Source organism: Panulirus ornatus, chromosome 2, assembly GCF_036320965.1.
Source record: "Panulirus ornatus isolate Po-2019 chromosome 2, ASM3632096v1, whole genome shotgun sequence".
Lineage (NCBI taxonomy): Eukaryota > Metazoa > Arthropoda > Malacostraca > Decapoda > Palinuridae > Panulirus > Panulirus ornatus.
In genome coordinates, this window is record NC_092225.1 from 29,999,761 (window position 1) to 30,019,828 (window position 20,068).

Sequence of the window (20,068 nt, forward strand, 5' to 3'; positions counted from 1 at the left end):
TGGTTGTTTCTAGAAAACCAGTTTTGAGGGTCTCTGAGTTCGGCAGAATGAATGACCGGGAGGTGAAGGGTAGTTTAAGTCGGAGAGCCAAAAGTGCCATACACTAACCCTGCACCTGTAGTCATTTCATGGTCAAGTACCTTCCACACCTCTTATTTCATTTACTCTTTTCTAAGTTTACTGAATTTCACCAATACTTTCTCATATATCATTTCTTCTTTCTTAAAACCACTAAAAACTTTCGCAGACTTTCCACCAGGAAATAATGACATTATACTTCCCACTAAAATAATCCTTTTCTTCATTTCCAAGAAGTGTAATGTAGGCCAGAGTTTGGGAATTACATAACGATGAAATGCTTGGGACAGGATAAGTAAGGGTAGAACAAGAGATAAAACAGAATTAACTGTGAAAAGGAAAGATCACTAATGCCTTGCATCTAAACTTTGAAATTCATGCACCATTTTGTCAAGAATCTAAATTGAAAGCATAGTAAAATTTTGGACATGAGTTTGGTTAGATCTACCCCTACGTATTTCATAATTTCAAATTCCTCCCAGCTCCTTCTCATTTGTATATATAAGATTCCAGATAAAATGTGGGAAAATCTTTTTCATAAACACCTTTGATGTTTCCAAATTATCCACAGCATCCTGAAGGTCTTTTCCAACTTACCTATCTATTCATATAACTTTTCATCTGCAGTAAAAGCATCTCCAACTTCCATTCTTTTCCAGGATACTTTACATAATTTACTTATACTCTCAATATACTTCACCATAATCTACTAATTTTGTTAATACTCATTTAAAAAAAGGGATTAAAGTTGTACATGAAGAAAAGAAACAACAATACATTTTACTGAATGATATGTAAAATACAAAATATAACTTAATACTTCACACAATATTTACAGAAAACAGCTCTCCTAGTTAAGCAACCAAAGTTTTCCTGCTGTGGCACTACCACAGATTATCATACTCAAGTAATGATGGAAAATTTCCAAAAGAAATTAGTTTATCAATAACAAAGGAAGGAATGGACTTCTCCATACCATTACAAGCAATCATACAAGTATAGGTTCCAATCTGGTTTGGTAACCTGTAACAGCATTTACATTTGAGTGTTTTCAACTGAATCAAGCATGTATTGTATCAGTTCTAACAATCAGTTCATTTTGATGCAGTGGATTTGACATAAATCCCAATTGAAACTACCTTCACCATCAATTAACTAATCATTAAACTTACAACTAATGGTCTGTTATCTATCTACCTATAGACCTTTATCAGTGGCATTTTTATCATTCTTTATGTGAATTAATGAGGTAGTTATGTTTGGTAACAATGCTACAACTTAAGAATAATAATCAATCCAAGTGTTTACCAGTTTTGTCTTTACAGTACAAGGCAATAGGATTGAAAGCAATTGAATCATAGTTATTGATTACTTGCTTAATAAAAAAAATCCTATCATGCTGTTACAACTACAGTTAATAATTTGTTTCACAATTATTCAATTTAGTAAGGTAGCAATAATAATAATAGAGACAATAATTATGAATCAAAAATGGGCATTATAACAGAAGCACTGAATCCCAGCACAGGTATTATGTTTAAGCTCTAGATTACACTATTTTCTGTTCAGTTACAAATATTGTACAAAGTAGCTCAAATGGGTTTCAAAAACTTTAATTCTGGTATAGTTACTGGATCATGTTCATAAACTGCAGCATATTTTTTTCAAATATGCTCACCATTTTCTGCATAAGCAAGGTAACACCAGAACAGACAAAGAATGGGTCTCATTTGCTCTCATCCACTCTAGCTGTTTAGCACCAAAACCAGGGTCCTCTTACCCACAACCATACTCCACAAACATTTCTGTGGTTTCCCCTGACTGCTTCATATGCCCTAGTTAAGCTCATTGACAGTGCTTTTCCCCCTGTAAACCAAACTGATCCATTCTGCTCTATCCCTTACAAGCTTCTCACTCTCCTGCATTTTAGGCCCTTAGAGTTCAAAGCACTTTATTCCATCCTTCTACCTCCTCCCTGGCATTTCCTTTCCTTTGTTCCATCTACTTCTGATACATATTTTCTGAAGTCATTCTCTACATATGTCCATCAATTTCAACACACTGTCTTTCACTTTTTCATACTAGCTCCTCTTAATTACCCACCTATATAATGAAAATACCTATGTACAGTTTATAGGACAATATTGATAAAATATCTTATTACATCACTAATCTTACTTTAATTCAAAGTATTTGAGTAAAATGGGATTTATAATATGAACATATATTTTTGTATACCATAAAGTACATAGGTCCCTTACCTACCACAATTTTCAAAGCCACATTTTTGAGTACACATTCAAAATATTGGATATCATTTTACCAACCATAGCATCAAGTTTTGAGTATCCATGGTTTTCCAAGACACCAACAAAATTCTTTCCATGAACTTGGCAAGTGACTTGTAGCCACAGGCTGCTTGTGACCCATCCTGGCAGACTACCATTTCTCGGGAGAGGTAGTGTCATTACCATGTGGTATTGCTAAGGCAAGTGTCAAGTAAGCCTTGTGTGTGACATAGCTGGCTGCTTTGAGGGAGTATAAATGTGCAGGACCAGTGTTGTCGTACTTCCATCAATATCAATTTATGGTGTTGCGTGTAATTTCTTTTTACAGTATGTTATAGAGGACTTGAGGTATGTATATCTAGCATCATCCCCCTATAGGCTGGCATGAGAATCTTGTACATAAATTTTGTAAATTTCAATATAAAGCATATTATGGCAAAAGTAGTGTTCTTCACAATTACCTTATGAAACAGGTCCAGTCCTCCAACCAAATATGGATGACAAGAGCTATTTGCTCTGTGTGTACAACGAATAAAAAAGTGTCACTCCCATGGGGTCCAGTGGAGTTCAAAATGAGCAAAGTACTCCAGTTGTTTTCATACAGTTGGTAGTTATTACTTTCTGCACTTCTCACTATAAAATCCTTTCCTTGATCCATTTTCTTTTATCTCTGAAATAATATCAAAGATTGTTTGTTTTTTGACACAGGACAAAAAAGTGTTAATTCACCATTTTTGTGATATTCAATTTAAGAGTATTCAAGAAAGCAACAGAGGCAAGTTGCCACATACCAAATATATGGTTATGAAAAAAATAAAAAAGGGAAGTGAAAAGGTTGACTAATATCATAAGAGAATCTTTTGGTTTTGCTGAAGGAAACATTGGATCTGGTAGATGAAAATATACTTATCATCAAGATATCCTTGCTTTGCTCCCACACCAATGCAAGTTGATATTCCTGGAATCCCTTCCCTTATCTGTTTTTCTTTCTTTTTTTCATAGCATGTTTCAAAAAATCATTAATTTTTTCATCATGCAGTTTTGAAATGTATTCAAGACAAAAAAGCAACACAAAATATTATGTTTGAAGTGATATTGAGAAAAATTACATAAAGAAATACTCGGTTACTGTAAGTCTAAGTTGTCTCAATAAATGCAAAAAACTGTAGAGAAAATGTACTTTTTGAACTTTAGATTGTAGAAAGACAAATAAACAAAGAAAAATGACTGCTTATCGGAAAAATGTATAAATCATACTTTCAACAAGATACCATTTATTACTCAAACTAGTCCATGACACTGCCATTAACCTTTGCTTTATGTACCTGGTTGTCCCTGAAACTATCATCTGAACAAAATCATTACTATATCAAGGAAACTAGAAATACTGATACTTGTATATTTGGCAGTTATTACCAGGAGGCACAATACGAGGTAAAGACAATTACTTTGGTCCAAATCACAGCATCATTTAAACAATCCACCTTGGAGTTAGATGAATCTTAAGTATTATCTTCATTGAGTGCCTGTATAGTCATCACTATCATATTTGTCATTACTTGGCATAATGAGGGTGAAAAATAAGGAGGGGAAGAAATAAACCATATGCTTCCACCTCCCCTAAGGGACAGTTTGCTTTGATTTCATCTGCTAGACTATCCAAGTCGGGGCTTCTTCCTCATTCAATGAGGTATTATCTTCATCTGAGCATCTGCAGAGTTATCCCTATCATATTCATCATCACTCAGTATAGTAGGGTGAAAAATAGTAGAAAGGCATGCAAAAATAAGGCAGATGCTTACAATTTCTTGGAGATGCTGTGCCATGTTCTCATCTACAGATGTAAACAAGTGCTTGAAATGTCATCCATTGGGAAAAATCACACCTACAAGGACCTTGTTTGCTGGGAATGAGAGAAACCTTATCTGAAACCTCATGAAAGTTGTCTCGTAATAACATTTTCAGAGCAAAAGTGATCCAAGCTAACTCCAGATAATAATTATCAACACAAAATTGAGACAATAAGGGGTTAATTACAGGTCTTTGGAGCATAAATGAACAAACATTTAAAAGATACGAATCTAGATTCAAAATATATGTTACAGACTCAAAAGTCATACATAACTGTTGTGGCCATTACATTTGTCAATGAGCACTGAAGAAAATATGGAGAATAGAAGAATAGTAGGACATAATTATAAAAAGGGAGTAAAACACACAGAGTATGCTTCAGTGCTATCTTCAATGTTTTTGTTTTGAAATGTTTTAAAACTCAGATTTTCCAAATAAAATTTCATTCTTGTATACTTCATTCCAATTTCAACATATTTTCCTTGTTGTACACACATATAAAAAATTCAAGCACACTTAACTAAAAAAACATGATAGCAGTAAGAAGTATCTGATAATCCTGATAAGGGAAATTCCTTCAATACACAATGTATACCCATCAGCTTTCGTATCTTGATGGTGTTACTGCCAGATACCAGGAACAGGCATACTTAAACATTACAACACCTATGAAAATATAACAAAATTCTTTGTCTTGTGTTTTAAAATTCAAATATGGCAAGAGTAGCAATACTTTTTATTTCTGACTGCACCTGACCCATCACTGAACTATGATAAAACCCTGAGAAATAATCCTTCTCACATATGCTTCTGATTAAACAGATATAGTATGTGGACATGATAATAACTAACTTCTGAACCAACACTCATCTGATGTGATAACTAATAAGAAAAAAAAAGAACAATGGGGAAACTACACCTACTTACTGTAACATTAATCACTTTACAATATACAATCTACTATACTCATTTAATGTCCAAGTCCAAATATGGAATCCTCCCACTAAATTTTCATTTTCATCCATGCAAAATGAAATAAGGCCACTGTTTTTCTTACATTACAAAAAAATATTAACAATGAAGGTCTGACAGGTACATCACATGTGTTCTAACTTTTCTACACTAAGAATATTTGTACAAAGAAATATAATGCAATGCTGAATTCACTTTTTAGTGTGCAGTACCAAGGAGTAACATTGCACTTGCAAAACAGAGATGAAAGTTCACAAACAGAATTTGACAGGATGTAATTAATTTTGATGTTTATGGATTTGATAATCATCATCTGAAGATCAAAACAAAGATAATCACTCTTGCCTGAAAAATACTACCTTTTGGAAGTATTGTAGATAGCATAAAGAATCTTACTGTCTTTTTGATTCCAGGGAACTGGATCTAAGTATATGGAGTGCCCATTGTCTATTGGAGTTAATTTCTTCATTAGGAGCTTCTGACACTGATTTATAACATGTTTTCAATGGCAGGATCTAACTTTTCTTATCAACAATCAGATTCAAATTTTCCACACATTATAATCAATAGGAATCACAGCAGAAATGAAAAATATTTTTCAGTTTGATAAACTTTCCATTGGAGCCATGTATTTGCAAGAACAAAGGTCTTGTTCTAATTTCCTTAGATGTTTACTAAAATGTTCATTCCCAAAAGCATTACATGGTCTTTTCATCTCATCCTTGGATATGTTATCAACATTTCAACCAATTCACTTTCAGTTCTGAGTATCTAATCTCATTTGATACTTTAGCATATTCTTAGAGTATTTCATTTGTGTGATCCTTCTGGGACTGCATACTTTTTCCTTCCATTTTCATTGATCACACAGATATGCTGAGGATACACAATAACATATGATGAATTAATGCCATCTCATATAATAATATGCTAATACATGGTTTTCTCATTATCTATCTATCTCTATATATTCTTTCTTATTAACCCATTCTTTTTTATATGGGATGGATCACTCAGATAGTCGTGCTGCATCTTTAGAGAGAATAAAATTTGCAAAACTAGGGTTCACAATCCTGCAAGCAGGAAAAGGATGATCTATTTTATAAGGAAAGACTACCCAGTTACATTATTTACAAAACTACTACTGTACTGTATCAAAAATTTTAGAATTTCTAGTATTTCCAACAATATATTTCATTTAAAAAGCTGCATATACAGGACATAGCACACAGACTACTTACATTAAGATCCCTGAAGTATTCATTATAATCCAATGCATAACCCACCACAAATTTGTCTGGGATTTCAAAACCACAGTCTGAAAGGAAATTGAACTAAGTACACACCAAATATAGTAACAAACAATCTTATTAAAGCAAATATTTAGATTAATTCACATCTCTGTCATCACTTATCCCTATCATATGCAGAGCAGTTTCCCATAATACTTTTAGCCACATCCCAATAGGGAAGGTGTTGTATTCAACTTTCACTGTGTAACATCCCAATAGGGAAGGTGTTGTATTCAACTTTCACTGTGTACAGTATATATTCAATATCCCATGCTTTATACACATTGTGTGTGAATGGTATGAATAAGGGCTCCCACTGTGTGACATGGAATGACTGTAAGTTTGTGGACAGAATGCCTGGCTCACATGTTGATGAGGTAGAAAGAAAAGACTTTATGGAATGCCAAGAATTATGTGGTGGTCAGGATGTCAGTTGGTTAGGCAGTGGAACAATGATATTATCACTGGTGGGGTATGCTGACAAACAGGTAGTTAGGACAGTTTGCAGGGGTATGAATTGACTAAAGTGAGGAGGACTTGCAGATGCTGACTGCTCTGTCCTCTGTTCCTAATTATGAGAAATAATAATACAAGAGGATTTCTAGAATCCATCTACAGCCCTTCCTGTCTATCTTCTGCACCAAGCAAGAGATACATGGGTGGTATTTTTCTAATATCCCTAGTGATAATATATCCAAAACACATGTCAATATGATGGAAAAACAAAGTTTAAAAGACTTACAGTCTGGTCGATATCCTGTGGAATCTGGACGCCTCTTGACCAACAATGATGCTACCTTAACAGATTTAGGTTGATGATGTGCAAGTATAGCTAAAAGTTTTTCCATTGTTCGTCCTGTATCAATAATATCTTCAACAACCAAAACGTTACGCCCACTGAGATTTGTCATGTTGTCTCCTCCCACAACACGAATTTCTCCAGTAGAATCTGAATTCTGTGGATAAAAGGAATAATGATGAATATAGTCCAATATGAATAAACTTGCTGAAAAAATACACAAACACAAACTCCAAATTCTTAAATGTATTTCAAACCAATTTCAAGGATATGAAGGAATATCAGCAAGAGAATATATACAAAACCAGACAACCACAGCTGAGGAAACAACGAACAGCTGATCTGAGAAACATGGAAAGGTTGACCGGAATGGTAAAGAGACCTGTCCCTCTACCTGGCGAAGGATGTCAGGTCTGCTACTGCTTCACCAATTTTACCACATTTAAACAGACTTCATCAAGATACTATCTAATCTATACATTTCCCTATTCATGTTTATGGTGCTGTTAACTTTGATGAGAGAACAGAGGATCCAACAATAAGCCTTAAAGTGACACAGGGATAAAAAATTTTGACTGTTGGCCTCTAATTCATGAATGTGAATAATCATCTATAAGCTTAAATACCGCATTTGATTCCAAGGCAATACTTACAGAATATATATGCTCCTGAATCCTATCCTTTAAAGATTTACTAATTTGGTGAATATAAACCTTATTACAGATTTTACATGAAACAGAGTAAACATGATTTTTCAATAGGGGATGGGCTGTTCTTTGTTCAGGAATTATGATTGGTGTTTCCATTTTTGAAAACATTAATATCAGGTTGTTTCAATATACTAATAAAAGGTGAAAATTTCATACCATATTGTTCCGATTTATTCTACCCCATGCAGCATATGCCTTGTACATGCCCAAAGCAATCAAAATCTTTTTACTCCATTCTTACCTCATAACTCTTAAGCCTAATGAAGTCAACATAAAGAGGCACAGAAACTGAACCATGGGAGCGGTTGAGAGTCGTCAGCTTGTCCAGCAAGTCCGTAAAAAAGCGATAGCCACCTTTGAGGACACATAAAGCTGTTAGCGGCTCATCTTTAACATCTTGGAAAATGTTCCGAGCCAGCCTTTCTGTTCTGTCAACATAAAATACTCGTTAGAATTTTTTTTTTTTTTTTTGCCGCTGTCTCCCGCGTTTGCAAGGTAGCGCAAGGAAACAGACGAAAGAAATGCCCCAACCCACCCCCATACACATGTATATACATACGTCCACACACGCAAATATACATACCTACACAGCTTTCCATGGTTTACCCGACGCTTCACATGCCTTGATTCAATCCACTGACAGCACGTCAACCCCGGTATACCACATCGCTCCAATTCACTCTATTCCTTGCCCTCCTTTCACCCTCCTGCATGTTCAGGCCCCGATCACACAAAATCTTTTTCACTCCATCTTTCCACCTCCAATTTGGTCTCCCTCTTCTCCTCATTCCCTCCACCTCCGACACATATATCCTCTTGGTCAATCTTTCCTCACTCATTCTCTCCATGTGCCCAAACCATTTCAAAACACCCTCTTCTGCTCTCTCAACCACGCTCTTTTTATTTCCACACATCTCTCTTACCCTTACGTTACTTACTCGATCAAACCACCTCACACCACACATTGTCCTCAAACATCTCATTTCTAGCACATCCATCCTCCTGCGCACAACTCTATCCATAGCCCATGCCTCGCAACCATACAACATTGTTGGAACCATTATTCCTTCAAACATACCCATTTTTGCTTTCCGAGATAATGTTCTCGACTTCCACACATTCTTCAAGGCTCCCAGAATTTTCGCCCCCTCCCCCACCCTATGATCCACTTCCGCTTCCATGGTTCCATCCGCTGCCAGATCCACTCCCAGAAATACTGTACAAAATTGGTACATGATTCCCACATATGCAGATTCAGAATATCCTGAACTTTCACAAACTGAAAATCTATTTTTCTCAGACCATATGAAAAACAATCTAACCTTTCACTGACATTCTGAATCACCCATTTAAACAATATGAATGATTGTATACAATCCATTCAATTATTCTCAACTATACATACAAAACAGAACTTTCATGGTCAATCTTATCATATGGAGTTTATATGATAAAATAAACATATAAAGTTGGTCTCCATATGCCCCTCACCACCAACCCAAACCTCTATTTCTTCTTTAACATATTCAAAATGACCTGAAGCTTTTGAGTTCCCTTACCGGGGTGTTGAATTAGGAATATTGGATCTAAGGCAGAAAGTGATTTCACATGAGGATATTTTAAGGTGCATCTCTCAAGAAGGTTTGCACACACATGCTGCAAAAAATTGTTTCAGTGAACAAAAGAGAATACCTGGGTTCTTGATGAACAGCATCTTTATTACCATATTTTATGACATACCATATCATCCCTGCCTATCTAGATAAACAATAAAAAAGTTACAATAAGAAAAGGTATTCAGCAAACAAGGTAATATATCATTCTATTTTTTTCAATTAGAGATATTATTCAACAAATATTTTCATGAATGTTTAGATGAGAATGACGGACATGATATTTCTTTGAACATGCAGCACATGTTTGCACATGACCATACCTAATGAACAATAGAAGGTGGCCACACAAAGAGTACAATACTACAATAGTACTGCACTACAATAGCACAATACTACAATAGTAATGAAAATGAGCTGTCAGTTACTTGGGAAAGTTATGTATGGTTTTGATGGGTTCTGTTCTAAATATATTTTTCTGTGTTTTACACTACTTAACCAGACATTTTCCTCATTCTCAATATATTTCCCAAATTTGAATGTATATAATATAGTATGACAAGAGAAAAAGTGTTGAACAGTTCAGGATGTCAATTTATTGTAATAAGATAATGTCAATTTGTTGTAACAAGTGTAAACCAGTCTCTTAAACATACTTGTTATGTACAAATAAATATTGCCGAAGAATTCAAATACACATTTACTAAAGGTTGATTCAGCTGCCTGTGAATTGCCAAATTTTCAGAATGTGCCCTAAACTTTACCTGTCTTGGATGAGTCCCCAAGGGATCATGATGTTCTCCAGATCATGTTCATAATGCTTTGGGACACAGAAGTGAGACAGAGCATAACCACTATATTCATCTGGAATCTGCAACAAATAACAAGCATCTGAGTATGCTTCAGCACCTCATTTAACCAAATATTATCAGCATAAACTGCAGACAGTATCATACTGTAAGGTTATTGATTTTGTTAGGCAGTTTAAGTAATCTAGTATATATGGAAAACCTTATATTCTTTATCTATGTTCATTTAAGCTAACTTAGGACAAAGTTAACTTCTGGTTCATGATTGTGTATGGAAATTCCATATATATATATATATATATATATATATATATATATATATATATATATATATATATATATATATATATATATATCCGAATCTGCAAAAAATCTTATAAAAATGGGAAGTGGGTGGGAGGATGGGGGGAGGGGTGAACAAATTAGAAATCATTATTAGTTAAAATTCATAAATATTGGTTGTACTGTATGTATCTGAACTTAATACTCATGTTTCACAAACAATAGTCTGTGGGCTTACAAATCATGTTTCATCTAAAAGCTATGAACTTGCATCTCACATTGGCAGGCAAATATACCTACAACTTAACCCCCCCCCAAAAAAAAAAAAAAAACTTACATCCAATCTTTTCCTAACAAAAGTGAATGATCTTACAAACTTTATTTTAAAAAATGTAGGATTTACAACACCAATTTATATGAATAAGTCTATGTACATAAAACTTTTCTCCCCAACTAGAGCTCGTGATTTGGGGGCGATTCTGAAGGGAGAAGGGGCTTCCACAAAGAGACAGCTTTGTCCCCATAAAGGATAAGGCTGGCCCTGGCTTTACAACACCACAACACCAGTCATAGCTAAATAGGTCTATGCACTTGCAACCCATGTTTCGTATTTGTAATACTCCACGCCAACGGGCTTATGACTTGCAACCCATGTTTCGTATTTGTAATACTCCACGCCAACGGTCTTACCTAAGACAAAAAGTCTATGAACTATTCACAACTAAAGGTGTAGACTACCCATGCACAACCTATATTTCACAACTAAAAACGTCTATAAACATACATCTTCATATCGAATGTAAAAGAAAACTTAAAGTACAAATCCAAGATTCATACAAATATCTAAGTACTTACAACCCACACTTCCGGATTAAATAACTGATGTAGACTCCTCTGCAGTGAGAGGTCCATTAACGAGACTGTATTCTTAATGATCCAGCCTCGACAAAGGTGACTTTTTACCACTCAGTGATTATCCCTCACCCCCTTCTCCCCAAAGTTAAAATGAAGAATCTTCTGGGTACTCAAGAATGTTGGGGAATAAGAAACATGGTTCATGCAGGAAACCTTTAAAAACATAAAAATAGAAGCCAGAATAACAGAGAAGCATTAGCGATTCTTTGTCTGGCTTCATGTTTTTACCACAACAATCACACAATGCTAGCGGTAACTTTTTGTCACACAGGGCTACTTAACAGGTTTCTTTATCAATTCTGTAAACTTATCTTCCATCTTAACTGGTTTCTTTACCCCTTCTGTAAACTAACCTTACAACCTCACGAGTTTCTTGAATTTGCATCTTACGAGCAAACGGATGATCAGTTATCCGAGTTTACCATTAATGTACAAGTTAAAGGGGTTCTTACTCATTCTGAAAGCTTATCTCTCAAGCTAACTGGTTTCTTACCTATTTTAAGAGATGATCTTACAACCTATGAAATTTCTTTGCCCATTATAGGTATGAGCTGGTCTTACACTGCAAAACAGGTCTCTTTACCTATCCTCAGGGTATGTACCCAGTTCCTGAGCCAGTTTAAATATTCAACATGGTTATATCTTGGGTTACTCAGCTCATGTATCGAATTATAGTTTGTTAACTTAATAATCGGCCATCTCTTTGGTATGTTCAGTATCTTTACCATGCACTTAACGGCGAACGCGACGGGAGGTAATGTCATTTCATATGGGTTTACGCTTAGTCGTTCATTTTAAAGGGAACCTATAATGTTAACATGTCAAATGAATTTATAAGTAACAGATGGTATGAGCCAAATAAGTCACTATTTTTCTCATACCTCCTTACATCCTCTTCTTTTCCTGGTCCCCCAAGGCAATTACCTTAAAAGTTCCTAAACAATTTTCATCACTGCCCATCCATCAGTTGATTTACTATGATCTTTATAATTTTCTCATTAATAACTTTTTCATCCTCCTTTTGCATAGCACAAGGCAACATCAAACGGGAAAAGATGTACTTGAAAAATATAAACAAAAATTTGCTGGAAATGGTAACAGGTGTGAGAAAAATTTCACGTGCATCATTGCTACAGAAGGACATAGAAGGGCGGGAAGAGGGCGGGCAACATCAGATGATGACCTTGAGGCGGCAGACCTGATCGTCTGATACTCACGCCGAACCGGTTTCGTCCTCAGGACAAGGACAAAACATAAGGCATGACATATTAAACGATACCGTGATCATTACCAAAGTTACATCCAAGATATCAGGTCTGCATCTATGACGGATAGGCTATCCGACAAGTGTCACGAGGGAAAAAAAAAAAGTCTCATAACCGTCAAAACTATGAACTATGAGGAAATGTAACCTCTTGTGTATTTTACGTAATTTGTAATAAGTTATATAAGGTTGTCTCTTAATATTCAGGGAATTCCCCACAATCGGGCGAGCCAGCCAAACACCCATTCCTAGAATGCCCCAAGTGGTGTCTACCTTTCTGTGTAGTAACGTGAAGTTGGATACATGGTTGCATGTCTCACTGGATCATGGCACGCTGAATGTTGGACCCTTACGTCAACGGTGATGTGATGTACTGTGATGTGCATGATGATGTACTGCGATGTGCATGATGTACTAGAAAATCATGACAAGCGTATGTACTGGGCAATGAGGTGCACAAAGAAACGAATATGTTCTCCATGACTTGCCGAGCCTTGCCTTGCACGATGAGGTGTTCCACCATGACGTGAAAATTAATGTTCTGAACCATATACATGACGAACTGGACCATGACAAGCACAACGAAGAAATGGACCATTAGTTAAACAAGGACGTACTGGACAACCACGAGATGGAGCATTATATGTGGATGACGTAAGGACCATGATGTGTACAAAGGACGTACAGAACCATTCGTGTTCCATGATGTAAGCATACTGGACCATGACGTGCACAATGACATACATAAATGTGGCCTGCAGAATATTAACTTCATTATGAGCAAGGTTAACTTCAGGATCATGGCGTACATCATGAATGATTTGGACCAAGGCTTGTATGACGACATATTGGCCCATGGCAAGCATGATGGCATACTGGACATAGGCGCGCATGATATATTATACTAAGGCTTCCAGGATGATGAATTGGACCACGGCGTGCATGATTGGAACAAAGCGTGCATAATGACGTATTGGACCTAGGCGTGCAGTAAGATGGACGACCATGTTGCACTAGACAGTGGTGTGGTGTTCCCCATGAAAATAGGCCACAAGAGGCAAGATGTCGTACTGGGCTGAGGCGTGCATAACTAAATGGACCATGGGAAGCACGATGAAATATTGGACCACGGCTTGCACAAAAATAATGGACCATAACGAGCAAGATAACATCCTACATCAAAACGTGCAACATGACATGTGGACCATAACGAACAAGGTGATATTACACCATGGTGGGCACAAATGCGCACTGGACCCTCTAGAAAAAAAAAAAAAAAAACTCGCTAACCTAACGGTCCAACGTGTAAAGGACGCCAAACACCAACAAACCACTGGGTCATTTCGGGGCTGTCCGAGACTCAGATTAATGTTTTCAAGTTAAAATTTTTGCCACGAACGACAAAATTCCATGTCAATTCAGCTATGAATAAGGCAACAATGAGAGGCTCTTAAATCTGCCCCACTAAACCAAGGCAGACACACATATCCAAAAAAACAAAAAAAACAAAAAAATCAACTTGTGGCGTGGAGGCTGCCCCCTCCTGTGCCTGTCGGTCAGACGGGATGCACGTGACGCAACCATCCTCAGCCACTGCGACCTTCACCCGCCCCACCAACATAGTTCACAACACAAATATAATGTCCTCATAATGGAAACCACGGCATTCTGTAAATGGAAACCATGGCGTTCAGTTCTCGTAACGAATTCTGGAATTTATTACCTCAGGTGCTGAGTAGCTGAAGTACACCGAGGAAATGTGTACCTCTATAAGAAGACTGCACAAACAACAACAGCGGCACAATGCTGAATTAAGCATGAGAGGGAATTGAGGGACATCCGTCCTGCACCACTACACCTAAAGTCCAGCCTATCATGAGCTTAAGAAAGTAATGGAGGGATTGAGGTCCTGTTGGACCTGGGGCTTCCTGATCCTAATGGGACTATAGTTAACGCTGTTCACTGTCATTACTTTATGATTCTGACCTATGAAGACAAGGTCAGTGCAATTACCAAAGATTATTTTTCATCGTCAGTAAATACTGACACGCAAAACTGCAAGACAGGATTCACACGCACACACTATAATTTTCCAAAACAAGGAACAGATAAGGGGGCCAGGTGAGGACATTCCCGCCAAGGCCCAGTCCTCTGTTCTTAACGCTACCTCGCTAACGCGGGAAATGGCGAATAGTTTGAAAGATATATATATATATATATATATATATATATATATATATATATATATATATATATATAGAGAGAGAGAGAGAGAGAGAGAGAGAGAGAGAGAGAGAGAGAGAGAGATACGACGATCACACTTGTCATTGATGATAGAGTGAAGGTGAAATCGACGGTCAGTACGGAGGAATGACCACCAAAATGCGATCACTAAACATTGACATGAAAATGATCACCCTATAGAAGTTGAAAATCCCGTTATTTTATACCCCTCTGCTGATTATGCCACACGTAACGTCAATGAATGTCTTAATCGTAAATACTAATAACTTTAATTTGTCCCCAGGCAATTTTAAAGCCCATCCTAGCATTAACCACAATCATTATGAGAACTGACAAAACTCGAAAATAAAAAAAGTTTTAATGACACCCAGCTACTAAGGTTAACCCACGCCACATGACCCTCTTTACTCACTCCCCTTACAAGGGCGACGATCACATATCAGACAGTGCTTGGCCTAGAACCAGGTGTGATATAGGAATTTAAATAACTTTTTAAGTACTGGCAACTGATGAGGTAGATTGTCTCCACGAAACATGTGCCTAATGTATAAAAAAGTTACGTGTCAAATAAAATCATATGAACTACTGAAGTGCGATTTCACCTGCATATATATATATATATATATATATATATATATATATATATATATATATATATATATATATATCGAACCTGGGACCCCTGCGTAGCCAATACACAGTATGCTCCCCGATGTCCTTCCTTTTTTCCTCAAATTTGTAAGTGGGTTCATACCCAAGGCTACAGCCCTATCGGCCAACTGAATGACAGTCGCTTAAGAGAATATGTAGGGAAGGGTAATCAGGGCCAATGCTCACCCTGACTCAACCTAAGGGTAAGGTGAACAGTTTGAATGGTCAAACTAAGGAGAACACCGGCCGGGATAGCCCTCAGTTCAATTTCAATTATTCTATTGGCACAGTCTTACAGTCCACGACAAGTGGTTTATATTGAAGAGAAGAACACTATAAGTCCCACAGACCGTAGGTCTATCATACAGGAAGGCTACTCTGTCATGCTATACATGACGGAATGACTAGGGTTTAGATGAAAATTTGTGAAATATTCCTATTACAACATGTCCGACAGAAATAGGTAATCTTACCTATCAGTGACCCTCTAATATCCTAACTTGCTAGTAACATGTGCAATTGACAACGCTAGGCGAGGAACATCCTTCTTACACATGCTCTGTTCAGTAGGGCGACTGTTCTCTTAGGTTCCAGCAGCACGTCAGCACTTGTTGGCTTTTATAAGTATGCCACAAACATAGTACCCTTTTCATTACCAAATATAACGGGACTACGTTCATTTGTTACTCACTCGAAACTACACTAAATGCTAACTTGATTCTATTGCCTCTTAAACTAGATTAAAAACACATTTGTTAGAACTTATCAAATGAGAAAGCAACACAAAAATTAGACCAACCTTCTCCATTATCCTATTGCCGAAAATAGCACCAACCGGGTACAAGTACCACTATGATGAAACTTTTTGTACGATTACCCGAGTTAAAATGCTTGCTAACCTATTGCAACAGCGGCCTATCAACTGCTGGGATCATGAATTATAATCAAGGCCGCCAACGTAAGTTACATCCGCTAACCGAAAAGTCTTTAACACCTTCTTCGGGATTTAAAGATAATTAATTATAAGACCACATAATACTCTCACTGTGCATGTGGCTCTTGCTTCAACACCAGCGGTGTACTGAAGTGGTGGTTTTGGTGGTGGTGGGGGGGGGGGGGGGGGATGAACTATGTGGACGATCGCAACCCACCCCTCTCGCACATGCTATACAGTATGAAATTAGATATATCTTTCAATTTGTTCAATCACTTCAATCCTTTCAATCCCTTGAGAGGGAAAATATATGCGTAACTTCCTTGTTTCAGTGTTTTACTTTAATGATCTATGAAACACCCGTCTTTCACTACATTCCCAAAACATTTATATATATATATATATATATATATATATATATATATATATATATATATATATATATATATATATATATATATATAAGGAAATTCTTCATCTTCAAAGGTACATTAATTTGTTCCATTAAAACAACTCCCTTGATAATAGCTACCACTGTTGTATATTTCGCGACTCTAAAGCAGCCGGTTTCACAACAACCTTGTTCAAAAGCAGTATTCAGTTTCATGAGAATTTGACTAATATTAGTGATTTCATTTTACATCACAATATATCAGAAAAGGTATTAACTCTCTAAGATACAATGTGTCTTTCCTTACATATCGCTCCTGTTTAGAGCGTTTAATGATTATCTTGATATCGCAATTTCTCTCGTTCTCTCTCTCAACTTCACCCTTGACCAAATCTAATATATGCGCCACATTTAGGTCAGATAAATACAGACAATTATTGGCACACTGTGTAAACTTCCCCAGCTATCTACCTTTTTTTCATGTTAGCTGTAGCAGAGAAGGTACCGGCAGCTGAACTCCTAACCAATGCCATCTCATTAACGATTTATGCGTATATATATATATATATATATATATATATATATATATATTTTTTTTTTTTTTTTTTTTTATACTTTGTCGCTGTCTCCCGCGTTTGCGAGGTAGCGCAAGGAAACAGACGAAAGAAATGGCCCAACCCCCCCCATACACATGTACATACACACGTCCACACACGCAATATACATACCTACACAGCTTTCCATGGTTTACCCCAGACGCTTCACATGCCTTGATTCAACCCACTGACAGCACGTCAACCCCTGTATACCACATCGCTCCAATTCACTCTATTCCTTGCCCTCCTTTCACCCTCCTGCATGTTCAGGCCCCGATCACACAAAATCCTTTTCACTCCATCTTTCCACCTCCAATTTGGTCTCCCTCTTCTCCTCGTTCCCTCCACCTCCGACACATATATCCTCTTGGTCAATCTTTCCTCACTCATTCTCTCCATGTGCCCAAACCATTTCAAAACACCCTCTTCTGCTCTCTCAACCACGCTCTTTTTATTTCCACACATCTCTCTTACCCTTACGTTACTTACTCGATCAAACCACCTCACACCACACATTGTCCTCAAACATCTCATTTCCAGCACATCCATCCTCCTGCGCACAACTCTATCCATAGCCCACGCCTCGCAACCATACAACATTGTTGGAACCACTATTCCTTCAAACATACCCATTTTTGCTTTCCGGGATAATGTTCTCGACTTCCACACATTTTTCAAGGCTCCCAAAATTTTCGCCCCCTCCCCCACCCTATGATCCACTTCCGCTTCCATGGTTCCATCCGCTGACAGATCCACTCCCAGATATCTAAAACACTTCACTTCCTCCAGCCTCTCACCATTCAAACTCACCTCCCAATTGACTTGACCCTCAACCCTACTGTACCTAATAACCTTGCTCTTATTCACATTTACTCTTAACTTTCTTCTTCCACACACTTTACCAAACTCCGTCACCAGCTTCTGCAGTTTCTCACATGAATCCGCCACCAGCGCTGTATCATCAGCGAACAACAACTGACTCACTTCGCAAGCTCTCTCATCCCCAACAGACTTCATACTTGCCCCTCTTTCCAAGACTCCTGCATTTACCTCCCTAACAACCCCATCCATAAACAAATTAAACAACCATGGAGACATCACACACCCCTGCCGCAAACCTACATTCACTGAGAATCCTCTCTTCCTACACGTACACATGCCTTACATCCTCGATAAAAACTTTTCACTGCTTCTAACAACTTGCCTCCCACACCATATATATATATATATATATATATATATATATATATATATATATATATATATATATATATATATATCTTGGGGCACGTCCCCAGTTTATCGACCAACTCCATGTGGCCTCCTGTGAACTGACTGCGTTTGACCCTGCAGCCTGTGAATGCGTGCGCGATGGGCCACATGTATAGCGAGTGTATCTGTGGCCCAAGAATTATCTAACAAACGAAGGTGTTAACGATTTTTCGTTTGGTGGATGAAACTTCTGCTGCCAGCCTTAACGACCCTGGCATTTGATAGTCCTGAAGCCCAAACAACCAATCAACCATGCGTGCGTTATGAAGTCTTGCACACATCATATCTTTCCCCCATGTGGTCTACTTCAACAAAACTTGCCGGACAGTGATAACAGTCACTATCTATGAATGAGTCAGTCATTTGAGATATTCGTACTAATCTCAACTTATGTTGGTTATACTTAATTATGATTTCGTATCAAAACGAACATATGTGTCTAACACAAACACACACAATGATGTGTAAAGGCGTCGATAAGATGTAATTTATAACTAGCAAAAAAGTGCACCTTAGCTGTTAAAGCGACTGAATGCCTTATTACACCAACACTTGTTCAATTCCGCTTTATACTTTTACTTACACATTCAAGTGGTATTGTATTGTACATGATTTCAAACACTTGATTAAAGCACCTAATTATCGTTCATTAATCATTCTTACGGTTGTCTCAACACAGTGGATTACTGAATATATTGATTTTTACTTAATGTCGGACACAATCATAACAACTCGCTTGATCTTACCTTTATACATGCCTCCGACATTTTGAGATGGATGGAAGCAATACTGACCAGCCACTTATCAGTCGGGATGCCCAACACTAACTGAGATCATGAAAACGTCCACACGTGTTAGCGCCGGTGCTGACTTCAGACGCAGTCTTTCCAAGGTTACAAAGAATTAAATCTTGAATCACTAGATTCTTGTTCATCAAATGAAAGCAACTTTTTTCTTCATATTCATAAATCAAACATTAAGAAATATAAATGGTACCATACTAGTTACAGTGAACACTTCTGAGAACTATGCGAGATATATCACGCAAATAAAAGAAAACAATATTTCTCACGGATATGGCACGACTTTTTCCAGGCATACCAATAG

General features: G+C 37.1%; 1 protein-coding gene across 3 annotated transcripts; it reads right to left on the reverse strand.

Annotated features, from left to right (window-relative positions):
- Nucleotides 1–852: 852 nt before the first annotated feature.
- LOC139755510 (hypoxanthine-guanine phosphoribosyltransferase-like) lies at nt 853–19,862 on the reverse strand. Of its 3 annotated transcripts, XR_011714116.1 has the most exons (7): nt 11,550–11,665; nt 10,368–10,474; nt 8,232–8,418; nt 7,224–7,437; nt 6,431–6,507; nt 4,169–6,065; nt 853–3,036 (listed from the first exon to the last, which is right to left on the reverse strand). XR_011714116.1 is itself a non-coding variant. In XM_071673900.1 (6 exons), exons 1-6 carry the CDS (start codon nt 19,726–19,728, stop codon nt 6,000–6,002), a joined length of 672 nt encoding a protein of 223 aa, XP_071530001.1. In that variant the 5' UTR covers nt 19,729–19,862; the 3' UTR covers nt 3,625–5,999. The 3 variants fall into 3 exon arrangements, 2 of the variants coding, with proteins under 2 accessions (XP_071530001.1, XP_071529987.1); XM_071673900.1 differs by lacking the exons at nt 853–3,036; nt 11,550–11,665 and adding an exon at nt 19,708–19,862 and having other exon boundaries at nt 3,625–6,065; XM_071673886.1 differs by lacking the exon at nt 853–3,036 and having other exon boundaries at nt 3,625–6,065.
- Between the last annotated feature and the right edge of the window lie 206 nt (nt 19,863–20,068).

Coding starts and splice junctions, on each gene's coding strand:
- LOC139755510 (XM_071673886.1), bottom strand. CDS start 11,606: ATGGACCTCTCACTGCAGAGGAGTCTACATCAGTTATTTAATCCGGAA. Junction 7,438..8,231: donor TTAGGCTTAAGAGTTATGAG/GTAAGAATGGAG, acceptor TTTTATCCACAG/AATTCAGATTCTACTGGAGA. Junction 6,066..6,430: donor AATACTTCAGGGATCTTAAT/GTAAGTAGTCTG, acceptor GTGTATCCTCAG/CATATCTGTGTGATCAATGA.